The 22,339-nt window shown below is 54.4% G+C and overlaps 1 protein-coding gene across 2 annotated transcripts in view; it reads left to right on the top strand.

The window, feature by feature from the left end:
• Positions 1 to 22,339, top strand: part of cwc25 (CWC25 spliceosome associated protein homolog) — a 68,945-nt gene that overhangs the window by 35,695 nt on the left and 10,911 nt on the right. For both annotated transcript variants that reach the window (XM_072561354.1, XM_072561352.1), the window contains exons 2-6: positions 13,886 to 14,058; positions 16,425 to 16,661; positions 18,573 to 18,642; positions 20,479 to 20,582; positions 21,177 to 21,246. In XM_072561354.1, the coding sequence (XP_072417455.1) occupies positions 13,886 to 14,058; positions 16,425 to 16,661; positions 18,573 to 18,642; positions 20,479 to 20,582; positions 21,177 to 21,246 (654 nt within the window). The remainder of the gene's footprint in view (positions 1 to 13,885; positions 14,059 to 16,424; positions 16,662 to 18,572; positions 18,643 to 20,478; positions 20,583 to 21,176; positions 21,247 to 22,339) is intronic.

The following is a 22,339-nucleotide window of genomic DNA, read 5'->3' as shown; positions in this document are numbered from 1 at the left end:
GGGGTGTAAGGGGAGTGTGTGTGTGGGGGGAGAGGGGAGTGTGTGTGTGTGGGGGGGGGAGGGGAGTGTTGTGGGGGGGAGGGGATTGTGTGTGTGTGTGGGGGAGGGGATGTGTGTGTGTGTGGGGGGGAGGGGATGGTTGTGTGTGTGGGGAGGGAGGGGATTGTGTGTGTGGGGGGGGAGGGGATTGTGTGTGTGTGTCTGGGGGGGGATTTTGTGTGTGTGGGGGGGGAGAGGGGGATTGTGTGTGTGGGGGGAGGGGATATTGTGTGTGTGTGGGGGGGGGGAGGGGAGTGTGTGTGTGCGTGGGGAGGGGAGAGTGTGGTGTGGGGGGGGAGGGGAGTGTGTGTGTGTGGGGGGGAGGGGATTGTGTGTGTGTGTGTGGGGGGGCGGGAGGAGGGGATTGTGTGTGTGTGTCTGGGGGGATTTTGTGTATGTGTGTGGGGGGAGAGGGGATGTGTGTGGGGGGGAGAGGTGATTGTGTGTGTGGGGGGAGGGGATATTGTGGTGTGGTGTGGGGGGGGAGAGGGGATTGTGTGGGGGGGGGGAGAGGGGATTGTGTGTGGGGGGGGAGAGGGGATTGTGTGTGGGGGGGGAGAGGGGATTGGGTGGTGGGGGGGGGGAGAGGGGATTGTGTGTGGGGGGGAGAGGGGATTGTTGTGTGTGTGGGGGGGGAAGGGATTGGGTCTGGTGTGTGGTGGGGGGGTGGGGGATTGTGTGTGGGGGGAAGGGGGATTGTGTGGTGTGTGTGGGGGGGAAAGGGACTGTGTGTGTGGGGGGGAGGAGGGGGATTGTGCGTGGTGTGTGTGGGGGGGAGGGGTTTGTGTGTGTATGGGGGGGAGGGGATTGTGTGTGTGGGGGGGAGGGGATTGTGTGTGTGTATGAGGGGGGAGGGGATTGTGTGTGTGTGGTGGGGGGGGGGGGGGTGGGGGGAGGTGTGTGTGTGGGGGGGGGGGAGAGGGGATTGGGGGGGTGGGGGGGGAGAGGGGATTGTGTCTGGGGGGGGAGAGTGGATTGTGGGGGTGTGTGCGGGGGGGAGGGGATTGTGTCTATGTCTGTGGGGGGGGGGGGGGGGAGGGGGGATTGTGCTGTGTGGGGTGGGGGGGGGAGGGGGATTGTGTGTGGGGGAGGGAGGGGGATTGTGTGTGTGTGGGGGGGGAAAGAGGGACTGGTGGTGTGAGGGGGGGAGGAGGGGATTGTGCGTGTGGGGGTGGGGGGGAGGGGTTGTGTGTGTGTTGGGGGGGAGGGGATTGTGTGGGTGGGTGGAGGGAGGGGAGGGTGTGTGGGGGTATGAGGGGGGAGGGGAGTGGGGGGGGGTGGGGGGGGGGGGGAGGGGATTGGGTGGGGGTGTGGGGGGGGGGGGAGAGGGGGAGGGGGGGGGTGGGGGGGGGAGAGGGGGAGGGGTTGGGGGGGGGGGGGAGAGGGGGAGGGTGTGTGGGGGGGGAGGGATTTGGGTGTGGGGTGTGGGGGGGGAGGGAGGGGGGTGGGTGTGAGGGGGGGAGGGGAGGGGTGGTGTGGGGGGGGGGTGAGAGGGGGAGGGGGGTGTGGGGGGGTGGGGGGGGTGGAGGGGATTGGTGGGGGGGGGGGGGGGAGGGGGGGGGTGTGGGTGGGGGGAGGGGAGGGGGGGGGGTGGGGGGAGGGTTGGGGGGGGGGGGGGGGGGGGGGAGGGGGTGGGGGGGGGTGGGGGGGGGGTGGGGTGGGTGGGGGGGGGGGGGAGGGGATTGTGTGTGGGCGGGGGGGGGTGAGGGGATTGTGTGTGTGGGGTGGAGGGAATTGTGTGTGTGGGGGAGGGGATTGTGTCTGTGTGTGTGTAGGGGAGGGGATTGTGTGTGTGTTGGGGGGGGGGGCGGGGGGATTGTGTGTGGGTGGGGGTGGGGTATTTTGTCCGTGTGTGTGGGGGGGGGGAGGGGATTGTGTGTGTGTGGGGGGGGGGAGGGGGATTGTGTGTGGGGGGGGGAAGGGATTGTGTGGTGGGGAGGGGATTGTGTGTGTGTGGTGGGGAGGGGATTGTGTGTGTGTGGTGGGGAGGGGGATTGTGTGTGTGTGTGTGTGGGGGAGGGGATTGTGTGTGTGTGGGGGGAGGGGATTGTGTGTGTGTGGGCGGAGGGGATTGTGTGTGTATGCGCGGGAGAGGGGATTGTGTGTGTGTGTGTGTGCGCGGGGGAGGGGGATTGTGTGTGTGTACGGGGGAGGGGATTGTGTGTGTGTGTTGGGGGGAGGGGATTGTGTGTGTGTGGGGGGGGAGGGGATTGTGTGTGTGTGGGGGGGGAGGGGATTGTGTGTGTGTGGGGGGGGAGGAGATTGTGTGTGTGTGTGTGGGGGCGGGCATTGTGTGTGGGGGGGGAGGGGATTGTGTGTGTGTGTGGGGGGAGGGGATTGTGTCTTTGTGTGGGGGGGGCAGGGGATTATGTCTGTGTGTGGGGGGAGGGAGGGGATTGTGTCTGTGTGTGGGGGGGGTAGAGGATTGTGTGTGGGGGGGGGTAGAGGATTGTGTGTGGGGGGGGAGGGGGATTGTGTGTGTGTGGGGGGGAGGGGGATTGTGTGTGTGTGGGTGGGGAGGGGGATTGTGTGTGGGTGTGGGGGGGAGGGGGATTGTGTGTGTGTGTGGGGGGAGAGGGATTGTGTGTGTGTTTTGGGGGCAGAAGGGATTGTGTCTGTGTGTGTGGGGGGGAGGGGGATTTTGTGTGCGTATGGAGGGAGGGGATTGTGTGTGGGGGTGGAGGGGATTGTGTGGGTGTGTGGGGGGGAGTGGGGATTGTGGGTGTGTGTGTGGGGGGGTGGGGATTGTGTGTGTGTGTGTGTGGGGATTGTGTGTGTGTGTGTGGGGATTGTGTGTGTGTGTGGGGGGGGGGATTGTGTGTGTGTGTGGGGGGGGGAGGGGATTGTGTGTGTGTGGGGGGAGGGGATTGTGTGTGTGGTGGGGGGGGGAGTGTGTGTGTGTGGGGGGGAGGGGATTGTGTGTGTGGGGGGGAGGGGATTGTGTGTGTGGGGGGGGGAGGGGATTGTGTGTGTGGGGGGGGGAGGGGATTGTGTGTGTGGGGGGGGAGGGGATTGTGTGTGTGGGGGGGGGGAGGGGATTGTGTGTGTGTGTGGGGGAGGGGATTGTGTGTGTGTGGGGGTGGGGATTGTGTGTGTGTGGGGGGTGGGGATTGTGTGTGGGGGGGGCGGGGATTGTGTGTGGAGGGGTGAGGGGAGTGTGTGTTTGTGGGGGGCGGAGGGGATTGTGTGTGTGTGTTTTGTGGGGGGGAGGGGGAGTGTGTGTGTGTTTGTGGGGGGAGGGGAATGTGTGTGTGTGGGGGGGTAAGGGGAGTGTGTGTGTGGGGGAGGGGATTGTGTGTCTGTTGGGGGGGAGGGGAGTGTGTGTGTGTGTGTGGGGGGGGAGGGGAGTGTGTGTGTTTGTGGGGAGGGGAGTGTGTGTGCAGGGGGGAGGGGAGTGTGTGTGCAGGGGGGGAGGGGGAGTGTGTGTGTTTGTGGAGGGGGAGGGGATTGTGTGTGTGTGGGGGGGGGGAGGGGATTGTGTGTATGTGTGTGGGGGGTGTGTGAGGGGATTGTGTGTGTGGGGGGGAGGGGATTGTGTGTGTGGGGGGGGAGGGGATTGGGTCTGTGTGTGTGGAGGGGAGGGGATTGTGTGTATGTGGGGGGGGAAGGGATTGTGTGTGCGGGGGGAGGGGATTGTGTGTGTGTGGGGGAGGGGATTGTGTGTGTGTAGGGTGGATTGTGTGTGTGTGTGGGAGAGGGGATTATGTGTGGGGGGGAGGGGAGTGTGTGTGTGTGGGGGGGAGGGGATTGTGTGTGTGGGGGGGAGGGGATTGTGTGTGGGGGGGAGGGGATTGTGTGTGTGTGTGGGGGGAGGGATTGTTTGTGTGTGGGGGGTGGGGATTGTGTGTGTGTGGGGGGTGGGGATTGTGTGGGGGGGGGAGAGGATTGTGTGTGTGTGTGGGGGGGAGAGGATTGTGTGTGTGTGGGGGGAGGGGATTGTGTGTGGGGGGGGAGGGGGATTGTGTGTGGGGGGGGGAGGGGGATTGTGTGTGTGGGGGGGGAGGGGGATTGTGTGTGTGGGGGGGAGGGGGACTCTGTGTGTGTGGGGGGGGAGGGGGTTTGTGTGTGTGTGTTTGGGGGGGAGGGGTTTGTGTGTGTGGGGGGGAGGGTTTGTGTGTGTGTGGGGAGGGGATTGTGTGTGTGTGGGGGGGGTGAGGGGATTGTGTGTGTGGGGCGGGGGAGGGAATTGTGTGTGTGGGGGAGGGGATTGTGTCTGTGTGTGTGTAGGGGAGGGGATTGTGTGTGTGTTGGGGGGGGGCGGGGGATTTTGTCCGTGTGTGTGGAGGGGGGAGGGGGATTGTGTGTATGTGGGGGGGGGAAGGATTGTGTGGTGGAGAGGGGATTGTGTGTGTGTGGTGGGGAGGGGATTGTGTGTGTGTGGTGGGGAGGGGATTGTGTGTGTGTGGTGGGGAGGGGATTGTGTGTGTGTGCGCGGGAGAGGGGATTGTGTGTGTGTGTGTGCGCGGGGGAGGGGATTGTGTATGTGTGTGTACGGGGGAGGGGATTGTGTGTGTGTGTGTACGGGGGAGGGGATTGTGTGTGTGTGTGTACGGGGGAGGGGATTGTGTGTGTGTGTGTACGGGGGAGGGGATTGTGTGTGTGTGTGTACGGGGGAGGGGATTGTGTGTGTGTGTTGGGGGGAGGGCATTGTGTGTGTGTGTGGGGGGGAGGGGATTGTGTGTGTGTGGGGGGGGAGGGGATTGTGTGTGTGTGTGGGTGGGGAGGAGATTGTGTGTGTGTGTGGGGGGGGGGCATTGTGTGTGGGGGGGGAGGGGATTGTGTCTTTGTGTGGGGGGGGCAGGGGATTATGTCTGTGTGTGGGGGGAGGGAGGGGATTGTGTCTGTGTGTGGGGGGGGTAGAGGATTGTGTGTGGGGGGGAGGGGGATTGTGTGTGTGTGGGGGGGAGGGGGATTGTGTGTGTGTGGGGGGGAGGGGGATTGTGTGTGTGTGGGTGGGGAGGGGGATTGTGTGTGGGTGTGGGGGGGAGGGGGATTGTGTGTGTGTTTTGGGGGCAGAAGGGATTGTGTCTGTGTGTGTGGGGGGGAGGGGGATTTTGTGTGCGTATGGGGGGAGGGGGATTTTGTGTGCGTATGGAGGGAGGGGGATTGTGTGTGGGGGTGGAGGGGATTGTGTGGGTGTGTGGGGGGGAGTGGGGATTGTGGGTGTGTGTGTGGGGGGGTGGGGATTGTGTGTGTGTGTGGGGGGAGGGGATTGTGTGTGGGGGGAGGGGATTGTGTGTGTGTGTGGGTTGTGTGTGTGTGTGTGGGGGGGATTGTGTGTGTGTGGGGATTGTGTGTGTGTGTGTGTGTGGGGGGGAGGGGATTGTGTGTGTGTGTGAGGGGAGGGGATTGTGTGGGGGGGGGATTGTGTGTGTGTGGGGGGGAGGGGATTGTGTGTGGTGCGGAGGGGTATGTGTGTGTGTGGGGGGCGGGGATTGTGTGTGGAGGGGTGAGGGGAGTGTGTGTTTGTGGGGGGCGGAGGGGATTGTGTGTGTGGGGGGAAGGGGAGTGTGTGTGTGTTTGTGGGGGGGAGGGGAATGTGTGTGTGTGTGGGGGGGGGGTAGGGGAGTGTGTGTGGGGGGGAGGGGATTGTGTGTGTGTTGGGGGGGAGGGGAGTGTGTGGGGGGGAGGGGAGTGTGTGTGTGTGTGGGGGGGAGGGGAGTGTGTGTGTGTGTGGGGGGGAGGGGAGTGTGTGTGTGTGTGGGGGGGAGGGGAGTGTGTGTGTTTGTGGGGAGGGGAGTGTGTGTGTTTGTGGGGAGGGGAGTGTGTGCAGGGGGGGAGGGGAGTGTGTGTGTTTGTGGGGGGGGAGGGGATTGTGTGTGTGTGTGTGTGTGGGGGGGAGGGGATTGTGTGTGTGGGGGGGAGGGGATTGTGTCTGTGTGTGTGGGGGGGAGGGGATTGTGTGTGTGTTGGGGGGGGGCGGGGGATTTTGTCCGTGTGTGTGGAGGGGGGAGGGGGATTGTGTGTATGTGGGGGGGGGAAGGGATTGTGTGGTGGAGAGGGGATTGTGTGTGTGTGGTGGGGAGGGGATTGTGTGTGTGTGGTGGGGAGGGGATTGTGTGTGTGTGGTGGGGAGGGGATTGTGTGTGTGTGCGCGGGAGAGGGGATTGTGTGTGTGTGTGTGCGCGGGGGAGGGGATTGTGTATGTGTGTGTACGGGGGAGGGGATTGTGTGTGTGTGTGTACGGGGGAGGGGATTGTGTGTGTGTGTGTACGGGGGAGGGGATTGTGTGTGTGTGTGTACGGGGGAGGGGATTGTGTGTGTGTGTGTACGGGGGAGGGGATTGTGTGTGTGTGTTGGGGGGAGGGCATTGTGTGTGTGTGTGGGGGGGAGGGGATTGTGTGTGTGTGGGGGGGGAGGGGATTGTGTGTGTGTGTGGGTGGGGAGGAGATTGTGTGTGTGTGTGGGGGGGGGCATTGTGTGTGGGGGGGGAGGGGATTGTGTCTTTGTGTGGGGGGGGCAGGGGATTATGTCTGTGTGTGGGGGGAGGGAGGGGATTGTGTCTGTGTGTGGGGGGGGGTAGAGGATTGTGTGTGGGGGGGAGGGGGATTGTGTGTGTGTGGGGGGGAGGGGGATTGTGTGTGTGTGGGGGGGAGGGGGATTGTGTGGGTGTGGGTGGGGAGGGGGATTGTGTGTGGGTGTGGGGGGGAGGGGGATTGTGTGTGTGTTTTGGGGGCAGAAGGGATTGTGTCTGTGTGTGTGGGGGGGAGGGGGATTTTGTGTGCGTATGGGGGGAGGGGGATTTTGTGTGCGTATGGAGGGAGGGGGATTGTGTGTGGGGGTGGAGGGGATTGTGTGGGTGTGTGGGGGGGAGTGGGGATTGTGGGTGTGTGTGTGGGGGGGTGGGGATTGTGTGTGTGTGTGGGGGGAGGGGATTGTGTGTGGGGGGAGGGGATTGTGTGTGTGTGTGGGTTGTGTGTGTGTGTGGGGGGGGGATTGTGTGTGTGTGGGGATTGTGTGTGTGTGTGTGTGTGGGGGGGAGGGGATTGTGTGTGTGTGTGAGGGGAGGGGATTGTGTGGGGGGGGGATTGTGTGTGTGTGGGGGGGAGGGGATTGTGTGTGGTGCGGAGGGGTATGTGTGTGTGTGGGGGGCGGGGATTGTGTGTGGAGGGGTGAGGGGAGTGTGTGTTTGTGGGGGGCGGAGGGGATTGTGTGTGTGGGGGGAAGGGGAGTGTGTGTGTGTTTGTGGGGGGGAGGGGAATGTGTGTGTGTGTGGGGGGGGGGTAGGGGAGTGTGTGTGGGGGGGAGGGGATTGTGTGTGTGTTGGGGGGGAGGGGAGTGTGTGGGGGGAGGGGAGTGTGTGTGTGTGTGGGGGGGAGGGGAGTGTGTGTGTGTGTGGGGGGGAGGGGAGTGTGTGTGTGTGTGGGGGGGAGGGGAGTGTGTGTGTTTGTGGGGAGGGGAGTGTGTGTGTTTGTGGGGAGGGGAGTGTGTGCAGGGGGGGAGGGGAGTGTGTGTGTTTGTGGGGGGGGAGGGGATTGTGTGTGTGTGTGTGTGTGGGGGGGAGGGGATTGTGTGTGTGGGGGGGAGGGGATTGTGTCTGTGTGTGTGGGGGGGAGGGGATTGTGTCTGTGTGTGGGGGGGGAGGGGATTGTGTGTGGAGGGGAGGGCGATTGTGTGTGTGGGGGGAGGGGGATTGTGTGTGTGTGGGGGGGAGGGGGACTGTGTGTGGGGGGGTGAGGGGATTGTGCGTGTGTGTGTGGGGGGGAGGGGATTGTGTGTATGTGGTGGGGGGGAAGGGATTGTGTGTGCGGGGGGACGGGATTGTGTGTGTGTGTGGGGGGGGGATTGTGTGTGTGTGTGGGAGAGGGGATTGTGTGTGTGGGAGAGGGGATTGTGTGTGTGGGAGAGGGGATTGTGTGTGTGGGAGAGGGGATTGTGTGTGTGGGAGAGAGGATTGTGTGTGTGGGGGGGGGATTGTGTGTGTGTGTGGGAGAGGGGATTATGTGTGGGGGGGAGGGGAGTGTGTGTGTGTGGGGGGGAGGGGATTGTGTGTGGGGGGGGGAGGGGATTGTGTGTGTGTGGGGGGAGGGGATTGTGTGTGTGTGGGGGGGAGGGGATTGTGTGTGTGTGGGGGGGAGGGGATTGTTTGTGGGGGGGGAGGGGATTGTTTGTGTGTGGGGGGTGGGGATTGTGTGTGTGGGGGGGGCGGGGATTGTGTGTGGAGGGGTGAGGGGAGTGTGTGTTTGTGGGGGGCGGAGGGGATTGTGTGTGTGGGGGGAAGGGGAGTGTGTGTGTGTTTGTGGGGGGGAGGGGAATGTGTGTGTGTGGGGGGGGTAGGGGAGTGTGTGTGTGGGGGGGGGGTAGGGGAGTGTGTGTGTGGGGGAGGGGATTGTGTGTGTGTTGGGGGGGGAGGGGAGTGTGTGGGGGGAGGGGAGTGTGTGTGTGTGTGTGTGGGGGGGAGGGGAGTGTGTGTGCAGGGGGGGAGGGGAGTGTGTGTGTTTGTGGGGGGGGAGGGGATTGTGTGTGTGGGGGGGGAGGGGATTGTGTGTATGTGTGTGGGGGGTGTGTCAGGGGATTGTGTGTGTGGGGGGGAGGGGATTGTGTCTGTGTGTGTGGGGGGGAGGGGATTGTGTCTGTGTGTGTGGAGAGGAGGGGATTGTGTGTGGAGGGGAGGGCGATTGTGTGTGTGGGGGGAGGGGGATTGTGTGTGTGTGGGGGGGAGGGGGACTGTGTGTGGGGGGAGGGGGACTGTGTGTGTGTGGGGGGGTGAGGGGATTGTGCGTGTGTGTGTGGGGGGGAGGGGATTGTGTGTGCGGGGGGAGGGGATTGTGTGTGTGTGTGTGGGGGAGGGGATTGTGTGTGTGTGGGGGGGAGGGGATTGTGTGTGCGTGGGGGGGATTGTGTGTGTGTGGGGGGGATTGTGTGTGTGTGTGGGAGAGGGGATTATGTGTGGGGGGGAGGGGAGTGTGTGTGTGTGGAGGGGAGTGTGTGTGTGTGGGGGGGAGGGGATTGTGTGTGTGGGGGGGAGGGGATTGTGTGTGTGTGGGGGGGAGGGGATTGTGTGTGTGTGGGGGGGAGGGGATTGTGTGTGTGTGGGGGGGAGGGGATTGTGTGTGTGTGTGGGGTGGGGATTGTGTGTGTGTGGGGGGGAGGGGATTGTGTGTGTGTGTGGGGGGGAGGGGATTGTGTGTGTGTGTGGGGGGGAGGGGATTGTGTGTGTGTGTGGGGGGGAGGGGATTGTGTGTGTGTGTGGGGGGAGGGGATTGTGTGTGTGTGGGGGGGAGGGGGATTGTGTGTGTGTGGGGGGGGAGGGGGATTGTGTGTGGGGGGGGAGGGGGATTGTGTGTTTGGGGGGGAGGGGGATTCTGTGTGTGTGTTGGGGGGGAGGGGGACTGTGCGTGTGTGTGGGGGGGGGAGGGGGACTGTGCGTGTGTGTGGGGGGGAGGGGATTGTGCGTGTGTGTGTGGGGGGGGAGGGGATTGTGCGTGTGTGTGTGGGGGGGAGGGGATTGTGCGTGTGTGTGGGGGGGGGAGGGGATTGTGCGTGTGTGGGGGGGGGAGGGGATTGTGCGTGTGTGTGGGGGGGAGGACATTGTGCGTGTGTGTGTGGGGGGGAGGGGATTGTGCGTGTATGTAGGGGGGGAGGGGATTGTGCGTGTATGTAGGGGGGGAGGGGATTGTGCGTGTGTGGGGGGAAGGGAGGGGATTGTGTGTGGGGGGGAGGGGATTGTGTGAGTGTGGGAGGGGATTGTTTGTGTGTGGGGCGGAGGGGGACTGTGTGTGTGGGGGGGAGAGGGGATTGTGTGGGGGGGGGAGGGGATTGTGTGCGAGTGGGGGGGAGGGTATTGTGTGTGTGTTGGGTGGGGGGGGGAGGGGATTGTGTGTGTGTGTGGGGGAGGGGATTGTGTCTGTGTGTGGGGGGGAGGGGATTGTGTCTGTGTGGGGGGGGCAGGGGATTGTGTGTGTGAGGGGGAGGGGATTGTGTGTGTGTGTGGGGGGGGTGGGGATTGTGTCTGTGTGTGTGGGGAGGGAGGGGATTGGGTCTGTGTGTGGGGGGTGGAGGGGATTGTGTGTGTGGGGGGGGAGAGAGGGATTGTGTGTGTGTTTTGGGGGCAGAAGGGATTGTGTCTGTGTGTGTTGGGGGGAGGGGGATTGTGTGTGCGTATGGGGGGAGGGGGTTTGTGTGTGTGGGGGGGGAGGGGAGTGTGTGTGTGGGGGGGAGTGGGGATTGTGGGTGTGGGGGGGGGAGGGGAGTGTGTGTGTGTGGGGGGAGGGGAGTGTGTGTGTGGGGGGGAGGGGAGAGTGTGTGGGGGGGAGGGGATTGTATGTGTGTGTGTGGGGGGAGAGTGTGTGTGTGTGGGGAGAGTGTGTGTGTGGGGGGGGAGGGGGGGGTGTGTGTGTGGGGGGGGAGGGGGGGGGGGTGTGTGTGTGGGGGGGGAGGGGAGGGTGTGTGTGTGTGGGGGGGGAGGGGAGGGTGTGTGTGTGTGGGGGGGGAGGGGAGGGTGTGTGTGTGTGGGGGGGGGAGGGGAGGGTGTGTGTGTGTGGGGGGGAGGGGAGGGGAGGGTGTGTGTGTGGGGGGGAGGGGAGGGGAGGGTGTGTGTGTGGGGGGGGAGGGGAGGGTGTGTGTGTGTGGGGGGGGGAGGGGAGGGTGTGTGTGTGTGTGGGGGGAGGGGAGGCTGTGTGTGTGTGGGGGGGGGAGGGTGTGTGTGTGGGGGGGGGGAGGGGAGGGTGTGTGTGTGGGGGGGGGAGGGGAGGGTGTGTGTGTGGGGGAGGGGAGGGTGTGTGTGTGGGGGAGGGGAGGGGGTGTGTGTGTGTGTGGGGGGGGAGGGGAGGGTGTGTGTGTGGGGGAGGGGAGGGTGTGTGTGTGTGGGGGGGGGAGGGGAGGGTGTGTGTGTGGGGGGGGAGGGGAGGGTGTGTGTGTGTGTTGGGGGGGAGGGGAGGGTGTATGTGTGTGTGGGGGGGAGGGAAGGGTGCGTGTGTGGGGGAGGGGAGGGTGTGTGTGTGTGGGGGGGGGGAGGGGAGGGTGTGTGTGTGTGTGGGGGGAGGGGAGGGTGTGTGTGTGTGTGGGGGGAGGGGAGGGTGTGTGTGTGGGGGGGAGGGGAGGGTGTGTGTGTGGGGAGGGGAGGGTGTGTGTGTGGGGGAGGGGAGGGTGTGTGTGTGTGGGGGGGGGGGAGGGGAGGGTGTGTGTGTGGGGGAGGGGAGGGTGTGTGTGTGTGTGGGGGGGGAGGGGAGGGTGTGTGTGTGGGGGGGGAGGGGAGGGTGTGTGTGTGGGGGGGGAGGGGAGGGTGTGTGTGTGTGTTGGGGGGGAGGGGAGGGTGTATGTGTGTGTGGGGGGGAGGGGAGGGTGTATGTGTGTGTGGGGGGGAGGGAAGGGTGCGTGTGGGGGGGAGGGGAGGGTGTGTGTGGGGGAGAGGGGAGGGGACGGTGTGTGGGGGGGAGGGGAGGGGACGGTGTGTGGGGGGGAAGGGGGGAGGGGAGTGTGTGTGTTGGGGGGGAGTGTGTGTTGGGGGAGGGGAGGGTTTGGGGGGGAGTGTGTGTTGGGGGGAGGGGAGGGTGTGGGGGGGAGTGTGTTTGTTGGGAGGGGAGGGTGTGTGTGTGGGGGTGTGTGAGGGGAGTGTGTGGGGGTTGGGGGGGGAGGGGAGCGTGTGGGGGTTGGGGGGGAGGGGAGCGTGTGGGGGTTGGGGGGGGAGGGGAGCGTGTGGGGGTTGGGGGGGGAGGGGAGCGTGTGGGGGTTGGGGGGGGAGGGGAGCGTGTGGGGGTTGGGGGGGGAGGGGAGCGTGTGGGGGTTGGGGGGGAGGGGAGCGTGTGGGGGTTGGGGGGGGAGGGGAGCGTGTGGGGGTTGGGGGGGTGGGGAGCGTGTGGGGGTTGGGGGGGGAGGGGAGCGTGTGGGGGTTGGGGGGGGAGGGGAGCGTGTGGGGGGAGGGGAGTGGGTGGGGGTTGGGGAGTGGAGCATGTGGGGTTAGGGGAGCGTGTGGGGGTAGGGGGGGAGGGGAGCGTGTGGGGGTAGGGGGGAGGGGAGCGTGTGGGGGTAGGGGGGAGGGGAGCGTGTGGGGGTTGGGGGGGAGGGGAGCGTGTGAGGATTGCGGGGGAGGGAGCGTGTGTGGTGGGGGAGGCGAGTGTGTGGAGTAGGGGGAGCGGGAGCGATTGTGGGGGTGAGGGGCGTGAATGGGGGTTGGGGGGGAGGGAGCGAGTGTGGGGTTTGGGGGATAGTGAGTGGGGTTGTGTGGAGGGAGCGAGTGTGGGGGTTGGGAGTGAGTGTTGGGGAGGGGAGTGTGTGGGGTTGTGTGGGGGGAGGGGTGTGTGTAGGGGTTGGGGTCAGGGAGCGAGTGTGGAGGGGGGAGGGGAGTGAGTCGGGGTTGGGAGGGAGCGTGTGTGAGGGGTCAGAGGGGAGTGGGTTGGGGGGAGGGAGTGAATGTAGGGGGGAGGGGAGTGTGTGTTGGGTAGGGGTGTGAGTGGGGGTTAGGGGGTAGTGTGGGTGAGAGTGGGGGAAGGGATTTGAGCGTTGGCGAATGGGTGAGGCAATGGGGAGGAGAGAGGGTGAAAGGGAGAGTGAGAGAGGGGTGGGGGAGTGAGCAGCTGGGGAAGAGAGAGCGGAAGTGGGGTGGGTGAGGGTGAGGGGTTTGGGGGGTCAGACGGGGTGGGGGAATGAGGATATTGGGGACAGCACTGGGGGTGGTGAAGGTGGGGAGTGCGGTGGTGGAGGGAGAGAGATGGTGTTGGGGTAAGGGGAGAGAGGGGGAGGGGGTGGATGAGGGTGAGAGGCAGTACAGATGTGGGGGCGTGGGTGAGAAGGTGAAGAACAGTGAGTTTGGGGAAAGAAAGCGTAGGCTTTGGGAATGAGAGGGGTTTAATTTGATTTTTATTACTGTCACATGTACTGAAGTACAGTGAAATGTATAGTTTTGCACGTCAACCAGGCAAATCATACTTTATATAACTAAGAGAATAGAAAGCAGATTATAGTGTTACAGGTGCAGAGAAAGACCAACTCTAACGTATGAGTTGTCTGTTCATAAGTCTGATAATAGCAGGGGAGAGCTGGTCTTCTATCTACTGGTACATGTTTTCAAACTTTTATGTCTTCACCCTGACAGAAGAGAGTATAACTGGGGTGGGAGGTGACCTTGATTATATTGGCTGCTTTGCCGAGGCAGCAGGAAGGATACATGGAGTCAGTGTGGGAAAGAGGGTGAGGGGGTGGGGAAGAGAGTCGGGGAATGAAGCGGGTGGGGTGGAAAGAGAGAGCAAGTGAGGAAAGTTTGAGATAGGTAGGAAGGAGTGAGAGTGGAGAGGGAGAAAATGAAAGAGTAAACAAGGGGATGTAGCTAATGGGAAGAGGGTAATGATGATGGAAAGTGAGGAGGGGAGAGATATTGTTATGGGTAATCATCTAAGCACATAATCTGCATTTCAGAGCTATACTCAGGGGGTTTTCCATTGCCCACAGAACTGTTTTCCGTCTGAGGTCCCTCAAGCTTGTCTGGATGGACATTAATAGGGTCTACAGAACACAGTAACTGGCGTATGGGATTCAACCCTTCGTGTCTTTTTCATCTTTGGATTACTGGTGGTCACTGATGTTGTTTACTGCTGTGGCACTTTGGCATTTTACTGATAAAGCAAGTTTATTCAATCTCAGAGCAGTTTGGAAGAATAAAATATTCTTGGTATTGATCCCTTTCTTTGGGGAATAATCATTCAATATGAATGAAGAAAGTAATATTGGAGCAATACCTGGGAAGTGTTCAAGTGAGAACAAACCTCATATCTCTGAAAGAATATTTAAAGTTCTGTGAAACAAATTGAGCTCTCTCAGTTTAAACATTGGTCTTTTGCTTTTTGTTTGTATTGCATCTTTGTTGCATGAAAGGAAACAAAGTTAAATTTCTTCTGCTTGCCACTTTCAGAATCTAAAGAAAAGTTGGCACCCGCAGACTTTGAAAAATGTTGAACGTGTGTGGAAAGCAGAACAGAAACATGAAGCAGAAAAGAAAAAGATCGAGGAGCTCCAGAGGGAGCTTCGCGAGGAGCGAGCTCGAGAGGAGATGCAGCGCTATGCGGAGGATAGCGGTGCTCTTAAGTAAGTTGATGACGTGTTTATGAAGTTTGAGAGGTCTGCAAAATAGGAAACAGGAGGAGTTCAAAACAAAAGAGCAATATTGGGCAAGATGTTAAACTCAAGCCCCATCTGCCTCTCTGGATGGATGCAGAGGATCCCTTGGGATTCCTTTGGATTGCAAAGAAGATCAATGAAATGCACTTTATAAATGCAAGTCTGTCTTTCAAATTTGCATAAAACATAGTATCTTAAAATAATTACCTACCTTGCAACTATAACATCTGTTGAATCATAAACTCTTACAGCACAAGATGTCATTCTGCCTGTTGTACATGCACTGGAATTTTGACAGTAACAATGCTTGGTCTCACCTTTTTGTCTGTACTCTATATATTTGTTAGCCTCATCTCTCATACAATTCCTTTTTAAAACTATTTACGGAATTATCTTCCATGACCTATTCATGCAGAGGGTTCCAGATCCTAAGTGAAAGATATTCACCTTGGCTCCCCTCTAGTGCTTGTTGTTAATACCTTTTAAATCCATGACTTCTGATTGTCAATCTAATGGTCAGATAGAATTGTATTTCTCTGTTAAAAACATGTTGACATTTTGAAACCAATTGAGACCAATTCTGGTCTCCTCATTATTGGAAAGATGTTGTAAAATTGAAAAGGTTCAGAAAAGATTTACAAGGACGTTGCCATGGTTGGAGGGTTTGAGCTATAGAGAGAGGCTGAACAGGCTGTGCTGTTTTCCCTGGAGCGCCGGAGACTAAGGGGTGACCTGATAGAGGTTCACAAAGTCATGAGGGGCAAGGATAGGATAAATAGACAAAGTTTCTTCTCTGGTGTGGTGGAGTCCAGAACTAGAGGGCATAGATTTAGGGTGAGAGGGGAAAGATATAAAAGAGACCTAAGGGGCAACCTTTTCACGCAGAGGATGGTACATGTATGGAATGAGCTGCCAGAGGAACTGATGGAGGCTAGTACGATTGCAACATTTAAAAGACATTTGGATGGGTATAAGAATAGGACAGGTTTGGAGGGATATGGGCCGGGTGCTGCCAGGTGGCACTAGGTTAGGTTTGGATATCTAGTCAGCATGGACGAATTGGACCAAAGAGTCTGTTTCCATGCCATACATCTCTATGACCCTGTGATCTGCAGTTAAGTCCAAAAGAGATATGCCAAAGCTTTATAAATCACTACTTAAACATCTGAAGGGTCCCATTAATCTGGAGTATTGTTTGCGATGCTCGACAGTCTTGAGGAGAATATTAGGAGGTGAGGTTGCAGATTAGATTCGTTTTAATTGGACCAAATGCCATTGAAAAGGTAGGGATTCTCCTTTGAGCAGAGAATGTTAAGAGGAGATTTGATCTAGATATCAAATATCACGAAATGTTTTGATAGATTAAGTAAGGCTAAGCTCTTTCCGCTATCATAATGATTGATATCCAGAGTACAGATTTTTAAATTACATTCCAAGAGGAATCGTAGGATGAGGCGAAAGAACTGAGGAGGGGATGATTAATTGGACACCTCTTTCTTACGGGTATGATGGGCGGAATGGGGGGAAAAGTGAAGATGGTGATCTCATGTTCATGTCATTGGACTAATATTTCAGAGGCCCAGGATAATGGTCTAAGGAAGCCAAGAGAACTGCAAATGCTATAATTCAGAAAAGAAAACAAAAATTGCCAGAAAAACTCAATAGATCTGGCAGCATCTATGGAGAAAAATCAGACAGCATTTTGGGTTGAGTGATCCTTCCTCGGAATTGCTGGACCTGAAATGTTAACTCTGATTTCTCTCCAAAGATGCTGCCAGAACTGCTAAGCTTTTCCAGTAATTTATGTTTTTGTTGTTAATGGTCTAGGGAAATGGATTCACATTCCACCATAGCAGCTGGTGTATTTTAAATTCAAATTAATAAATTTGTAGTATAAAGCTAGTCTCAGAAATGACCATGAAACTATCATCAGTTATTGTAAAACCCATCTGGTTCACTGATGTCCTTTAAGGAAGGAAATTTAACATCCTGATGTGGTTTCTGATCAACATCAATATGGTTGGCTCTTAATTACCCCCTGAAATGGCCCAGCAAAACACTCAGTTTAAGGGCATTTAGGGATGGGCTACAGATGCCGGGCTTGTAAGTGATGTCTCTGTCCCATGAAAGCATAATAACCTCCTTTACAAATTCTGTGATCTTACCATTTTCGAACATTTCAAGGTTGAATTTATTTATGTTTTCTGCATGGTACTGTGGAACAGTCCCTTGACATAAAGAAAGCTTCAAAAGCTCCCAGGAAACATACGGCTGTCTTTTCAATTTTCTTTGTGTTGCAAAATTGACATGATGTTGACTTTTGTTATCTGCAGGAAAAAGTCAGACAGGCTTGATTGGATGTATCAAGGGCCTGGCAGTATGGTGAACAAGGAGGAATACTTACTGGGTAGACCCATTGACAAATATGCTACAGACAAGATGGTCGATGAAGAGTCTGGACCTTCTTCTGACACTGGGCTGCTGCCTGGCTCCATCTTTTCAGCAACGGGAGCTAACTCTGCATTGGATATGGCATCTAAAATACGGGAAGATCCACTCTTTATGATCAGGTAGGAGAAGTTGTTCAATACTCAACACGTCAACTCAGAGATAAAAGCTAAGATGTCAAGTGGTGGAATTGAAATATACAGATTGAGATGGTCTTGTCCCAAACTTACTGGGCATGTTCATTCTGTGCTGTATTATCTAATCTCAGCTGACCGTTGCAGAACTGCAGTGGATAATATCAACTTCTGTTTTTGTGGGGTGAGGTTAGAAAATTAAATCCTGAAGTTCACTGTGATGCTAGGAGATTTTTCTCTCTTGACAAGTCCCTATGTATGGTACTGGGAATCAGTTGGAATGGACTTCATAACAACAACTTGCATTTAAAACGTGCTTTAACCTACAAAATATCCAAATGAACTGAGCAGGAGCCTTGCAAACAAAATTTGACATCAAACTACATTGAGATGCAGAGGCAGGTGACCAAAAGTGTAACCAAACAGAAAGAGTTTAAGAAGCATCTTTGAAGAGGAGAGAGTTAGAGAAGTGGAGAGAATTGGGGATGGAATTCTAGAGCTTTGGGTGGCAAGAACAGGAAGTTAGATTACTACCTAAATGGAATCAATTTAGGTAAAGGGGCAGTACAAAGAGATCTGGGTGTTCTTGTACACCAGTCAATGAAGGCAAGCATGCAGGTACAGCAGGTAGTGAAGAAAGCTAATAGCATGCTGGCCTTCATAATAAGAGGGATTGAGTATAGAAGCAAAGAGGGTCTTCTGCGGCTGTACAGGGCCCTGGTGAGACCGCACCTGGAATATTGTGTGCAGTTCTGGTCTCCAAATTTGAGGAAAGACATTCTGGCTATTGAGGGAGTGCAGCGTAGGTTCACAAGGTAAATTCCTGGAATGGCAGGACTATCTTATGTTGAAAGATTGGAGGGACTGGGCTTGTATACCCTTGAGTTTAGAAGACTGAGAGGGGATCTGATTGAGACGTATAAGATTATTAAAGGATTGGATACTCTGGAGGCAGGAAACATGTTTCCGCTGATTGGTGAGTCCCGAACCAGAGGACACAGCTTAAAAATAAGTGGTAGGCCATTTAGGACAGAGATAAGGAGAAACTTCTTCACCTCGAGAGTGGTGGCTGTGTGGAATGCTCTGCCCCAGAAGACAGTGGAGGCCCAGTCTCTGGATTCGTTTTAGAAAGAGTTGGATAGAGCTCTCAAGAATAGTGGAATCAAGGATTATGGAGTTAAGGCAGGAACAGGATACTGATTGAGGATGATCAGCCATGATCATATTGAATGGTGGTGCAGGCTCGAAGGGCAGAATGGCCTACTCCTGCACCTATTGTCTATTGTCTGGGCAGTAGAAAGGCGCAGTCACGAACAATGGATCAGTTCTTATTACGGATACACAGGAATCCAGAATTTGAGAATGTCAGAGATGTTGCTCGGCATTTAGACTGGAGAAGATTCCAAAGGTAGGTGTGTAGTTGAAAACAAAAATGAAATGCTTGAAATTGACAATGAAGTAAACTCCTTATATCTACTGTTCCTGGCTGGTTATTTCAGTCGGTAAGCTGCACATGAATTGAAGTTTCTCTTTTAGAGAGTATTGAGAGAAATGGTGGTAGAAAAGCTATTAGCTTTTAGCATGCTGCAAGATATGAGCAGGACGCATTTTCATGCCTGTTTTGGATTCTCGGTCTCACCTAATGAAGACTTCCTTCATAGAAGGGAAGGGAACATCTGCAGATGTCATGTCATCTACAGCATACATTTGTAGACTCTTGCGCGCGGAAGAGGATATCCTGTTCTTTCATAAGAATGTGTGGAGTTAGAGAGGGACTGGGGAATAGAGGTAAAAACTGGGGAATCCTGTAACTTCCAGATTAATCGCTTTAGTCAGTTTATTTTGACTTAATTAATAGAAACTACTTGTATTGATTTCTTTATAAACTGACTCTTTCAGAAAACGTGAAGAAGAGAAAAAGAGAGAAGTTTTAACTAATCCCATGAAAATGAAAATGATCAGAGAGATAGTAAGTGTAACATATTCAGTCTAAACTTTTTTTCATCCTGTGTCCCTTCAGACTTACAACTGACCATTGCATGTATTTGATTTGATCACTTATGTGATTCTTTACACAGGTAAATCATGAGCAATTATGTAGGATTTATTCATTTTGCCTCAAGCTGATTGTAACAGCAACACAAACATAAATAAATACATACACCCTTAAATGATTAATGTGACTGAGCTGTGACAGTGAATTATATTTTGATCAAAAGGTGGAACTTTATTTACCAATGCATCTTTTCTTCAGGATCCCGGATCCTGGGTTGACTGTCTTCTCCCCTTTTCTGTTACATCCCTGTTCTTCTTGTCACTGTAACTTTAGCTTTCACAACTTTATGGGAATTGCTTTTTTCCAACCTGCAGAAGACTGTTTGACTAAAGCACAGGATCTGCAGCTGCCTCCCATTGAGACCCCATTTATACAATGCTTTAGTTTAGAGTTATCGTATTTCATTCTGTTTTGTCATTCTCAACAATGTATTTTATGTACCGCTGAGGAGAGGCCAACAGGTCTACTGAACAAATCCAAATTTATTGTTCTGCTGGTCTCAACTTCAATTCTTGGTTCCTTCATCTATTCAATTCAAAACAGGTACTGTACAGGAGAACACGGAGTCTCCTCAAGTAAACTGAACTGCTTTTCCATTTTTGAGAGGCAGGAAAAGGAAGGAACAACCAAAAATATTGTAAGTCAGAATTTCTCAAAAAATGTGTTGTTTCTGAATACCTAAAAAGAAGAAAAACTAATCTCTTCAAATCATGTTTTGTCTTTCTGGTGCTAGTGAACCACCTGCATACTTTGAGTTTTAATTTTAATATTGCAGCTGAGTCTTTAGATTGAATGCAAACCTGCAGAAATTGGGCAAACTATTTCCCAAAAAAAAACCAAATTTACATTTGCATTTTATGCCACAAAGAGTGAAAAATTAGTTTTTGTTTGGTGTTGAGAACAGGTCTATAATTTGTTGAAAGTTATGACATTCTTCTGCATCTTTCTTTCACATTTACTAGTTCCTATGCTGATATTTTTACCCTTTGTGCCTTGAAAGTGTTGTAGTGCGATGGGTTTCCACTGCTGCTGCTTCCTTGCATTTTCCACAATGCCATTCTTTGGATGTGGATTTAGATATTGAAAGTGGGCATTCAGAGAGTGTATCTCAGATGGAGCTGAATCTTTGTTTATCTGATTCTCATCCTGTCAACTCAGCCATGTGGTGATCTTGAGGGGGATCGATGCATAGAACTGAGGTTGATTCTGGGATATTTCTGGTCACTGTGCTTGAATCTATGCAAGGTTGTGTTGAATGGCCGAGCAATTGGGAGTTATTGTGTTAAATAAAATCTAGTGCTTTTTATTCTTTTATTTAGTAAATCTGTAGCATGGGAGAAGCCGTTACAGTCTGTATCTACAATCCGGCAAAGACTTGTTTTTAGGCAAACCCTAACCAGGATTTGTTACAAACATCTAATGCTCAAACAAATTCACAAGCCTGAACATGAACTGTTGAGATTATGGAGCACAAAAGATAGCTCTTTGTAAAAGATCTCCAGTTAATCCACCTCCTTTGACACATTTCCGTCAGTCTTACAAATTTTTTTTAAAAAAAGCTTCGTTTCTCATCAACCCGTTCAGAGATGTCATTGCACACTGCTGGAGCAGGTGGGACTTCAACCTGGGTCCCCTGCCACAAAATCTCCGACAAATATTCTGTCTTTTTTAAAAAAGAATTTTAACCATTATCAAAGAAGTTAAAATGTTTATTATAATAAAAATGTTTATGACTGATCTTCTTTAAAGCTGCAAAAGAACTTGGATAAAACAGATAAAAAGAAAAAGGACAAGAAGAAGAAGCACAAAAAGCATCGGCGATCCAGCTCAAGTGACAATGAACATCACAAAAAGTAAGGGATCAATGAATAAGGACTGTCCCAGCCATGCAATAATGGTCTTATTCTAAGCACCATACTTTAGGTAGGCCATGCAAGCTTTGTAGAGGTTATGAAAGTTGCTATAGTTGTTCCAGGGATGATGAATGATAGTTACATGGAGAAGTTTAAGTATATTCTTCTATGAGCAGAGATTATTGAATCGTAAACTACTCCGTTCGAGTGTACATGACAGAAGTAGTTTCTATTGGCTAAAGGGTTGATTAACTAGACTTGAGGTGAATGGCAGAAGAACCAGAGGCAGCAAGAGAGAATCTTTCCCAGAATGAGCAGTGAGGGTTTGAAATGCAGAACTTAACCAGAGTGGTGAATACTGGTCCAAGGTTGTTAATTAGCTGAATTAATGAAGGTGAAAAAATTTGCAGAGTTATAGTTAAGTGCACAATAATCTGAGGTTGAGGCCACATGAAATTAAAGAAGTGCAAGGACCCTGTTTTATTAGAAAATGTGTTCCGAGCAACTTTGCACTGAAGTACAGGTATTGAAAAAAAGCTTTTCCTTCCTATAAGAAAAGTGAATGCTTGCTTTGCTTTGTTAAATGTTTTGCAGAAAGCATGAAAAGCGTATCAATTCTTCATCCACGTCTGTTCCAAAGAAACTGCCTGGATATGGCTTAAAGGTTTGTCTTCGTGGCGATTTCCGACTCTCTAATTTTTTTTGAGTGGATTGAGAGCACAAGTATTTAATGATGGAACGGTTCTCTTAATGTAGCACTTGATTGTATTTTGTATTATAGCTTCTAGCAGAGGTTACTGATCACAACCACTTCAAATTTTAAGAATTTTGATCATCATTCTTTCATGATTGCAGCAAATTAAATTTACTGATTTTTTTTTCCCTCTGAGTCATGGCCAACATTTGTTGCTTGTCTTTAATTTCACTTGAAGTGAAGACCTGCTAGACACTCTGGCACTTAAGTCATTGCAGAGGATCTGAAGTCACACACAGGCTAGTTGAGATAAGAATGGCAGATTTCCTCCCCCAAAGAGCATTCATGAACCAGATAAATTTTACAACAATTGACAATAGTATCATGGTCCCTGTTACTGAGACATGCTGTATAATCCAAATTTATCAATTGAAATTAAATTCCACTAGCTGTCATAGAATGATTTGAATTCGTGTCCTCAGAGTGTCAGACTGGACCTCTTGATGACTAATCTAGTGATGTTGGAACTGTGCAACAATCTTTGCAAACCTCCTATTGAAAACAAGTGTCACAATCATTTCATTCCCTGACTTTTCTAATGAGGTTCCATCCACCACACTTTACTTTCTGCCTGGCTGACGCAACTCTGATTTAGGCTGACTAGGTCCCTAGTGATTCTGAAATTGTAGCTCTGTTTTATCTCTTAGTCATAGAGTCATAGAGATGTACAGCATGGAAACAGACCCTTTGGTCCAACCTGTCCATGCCAATCAGATATCCCAACCCAATCTAGTCCCACCTGCCAGCAGCCGACCCATATCCCTCCAAACCCTTCCGATCCATATACCCATTCAAATGCCTTTTAAATGTTGCAATTGTACTAGCCTCCACCATTTCCTCTGGCAGCTCATTCCATACACGTACCACCCTCTGCGTGAAAAAGTTGCCCCTTAGGTCTGTTTTATATCTTTCCCCTCTCACCCTAAACCTATGCCCTCTAGTTCTGGACTCCCCAACCCCAGGGAAAAGACTTTGCCTATTTCTCCTATCCATGTCCCTCATA

This window comes from Chiloscyllium punctatum, chromosome 42, assembly GCF_047496795.1.
Source record: "Chiloscyllium punctatum isolate Juve2018m chromosome 42, sChiPun1.3, whole genome shotgun sequence".
NCBI classification, from domain to species: Eukaryota; Metazoa; Chordata; class Chondrichthyes; order Orectolobiformes; family Hemiscylliidae; genus Chiloscyllium; species Chiloscyllium punctatum.
This window is presented reverse-complemented; position numbering and strand designations above follow the sequence as displayed.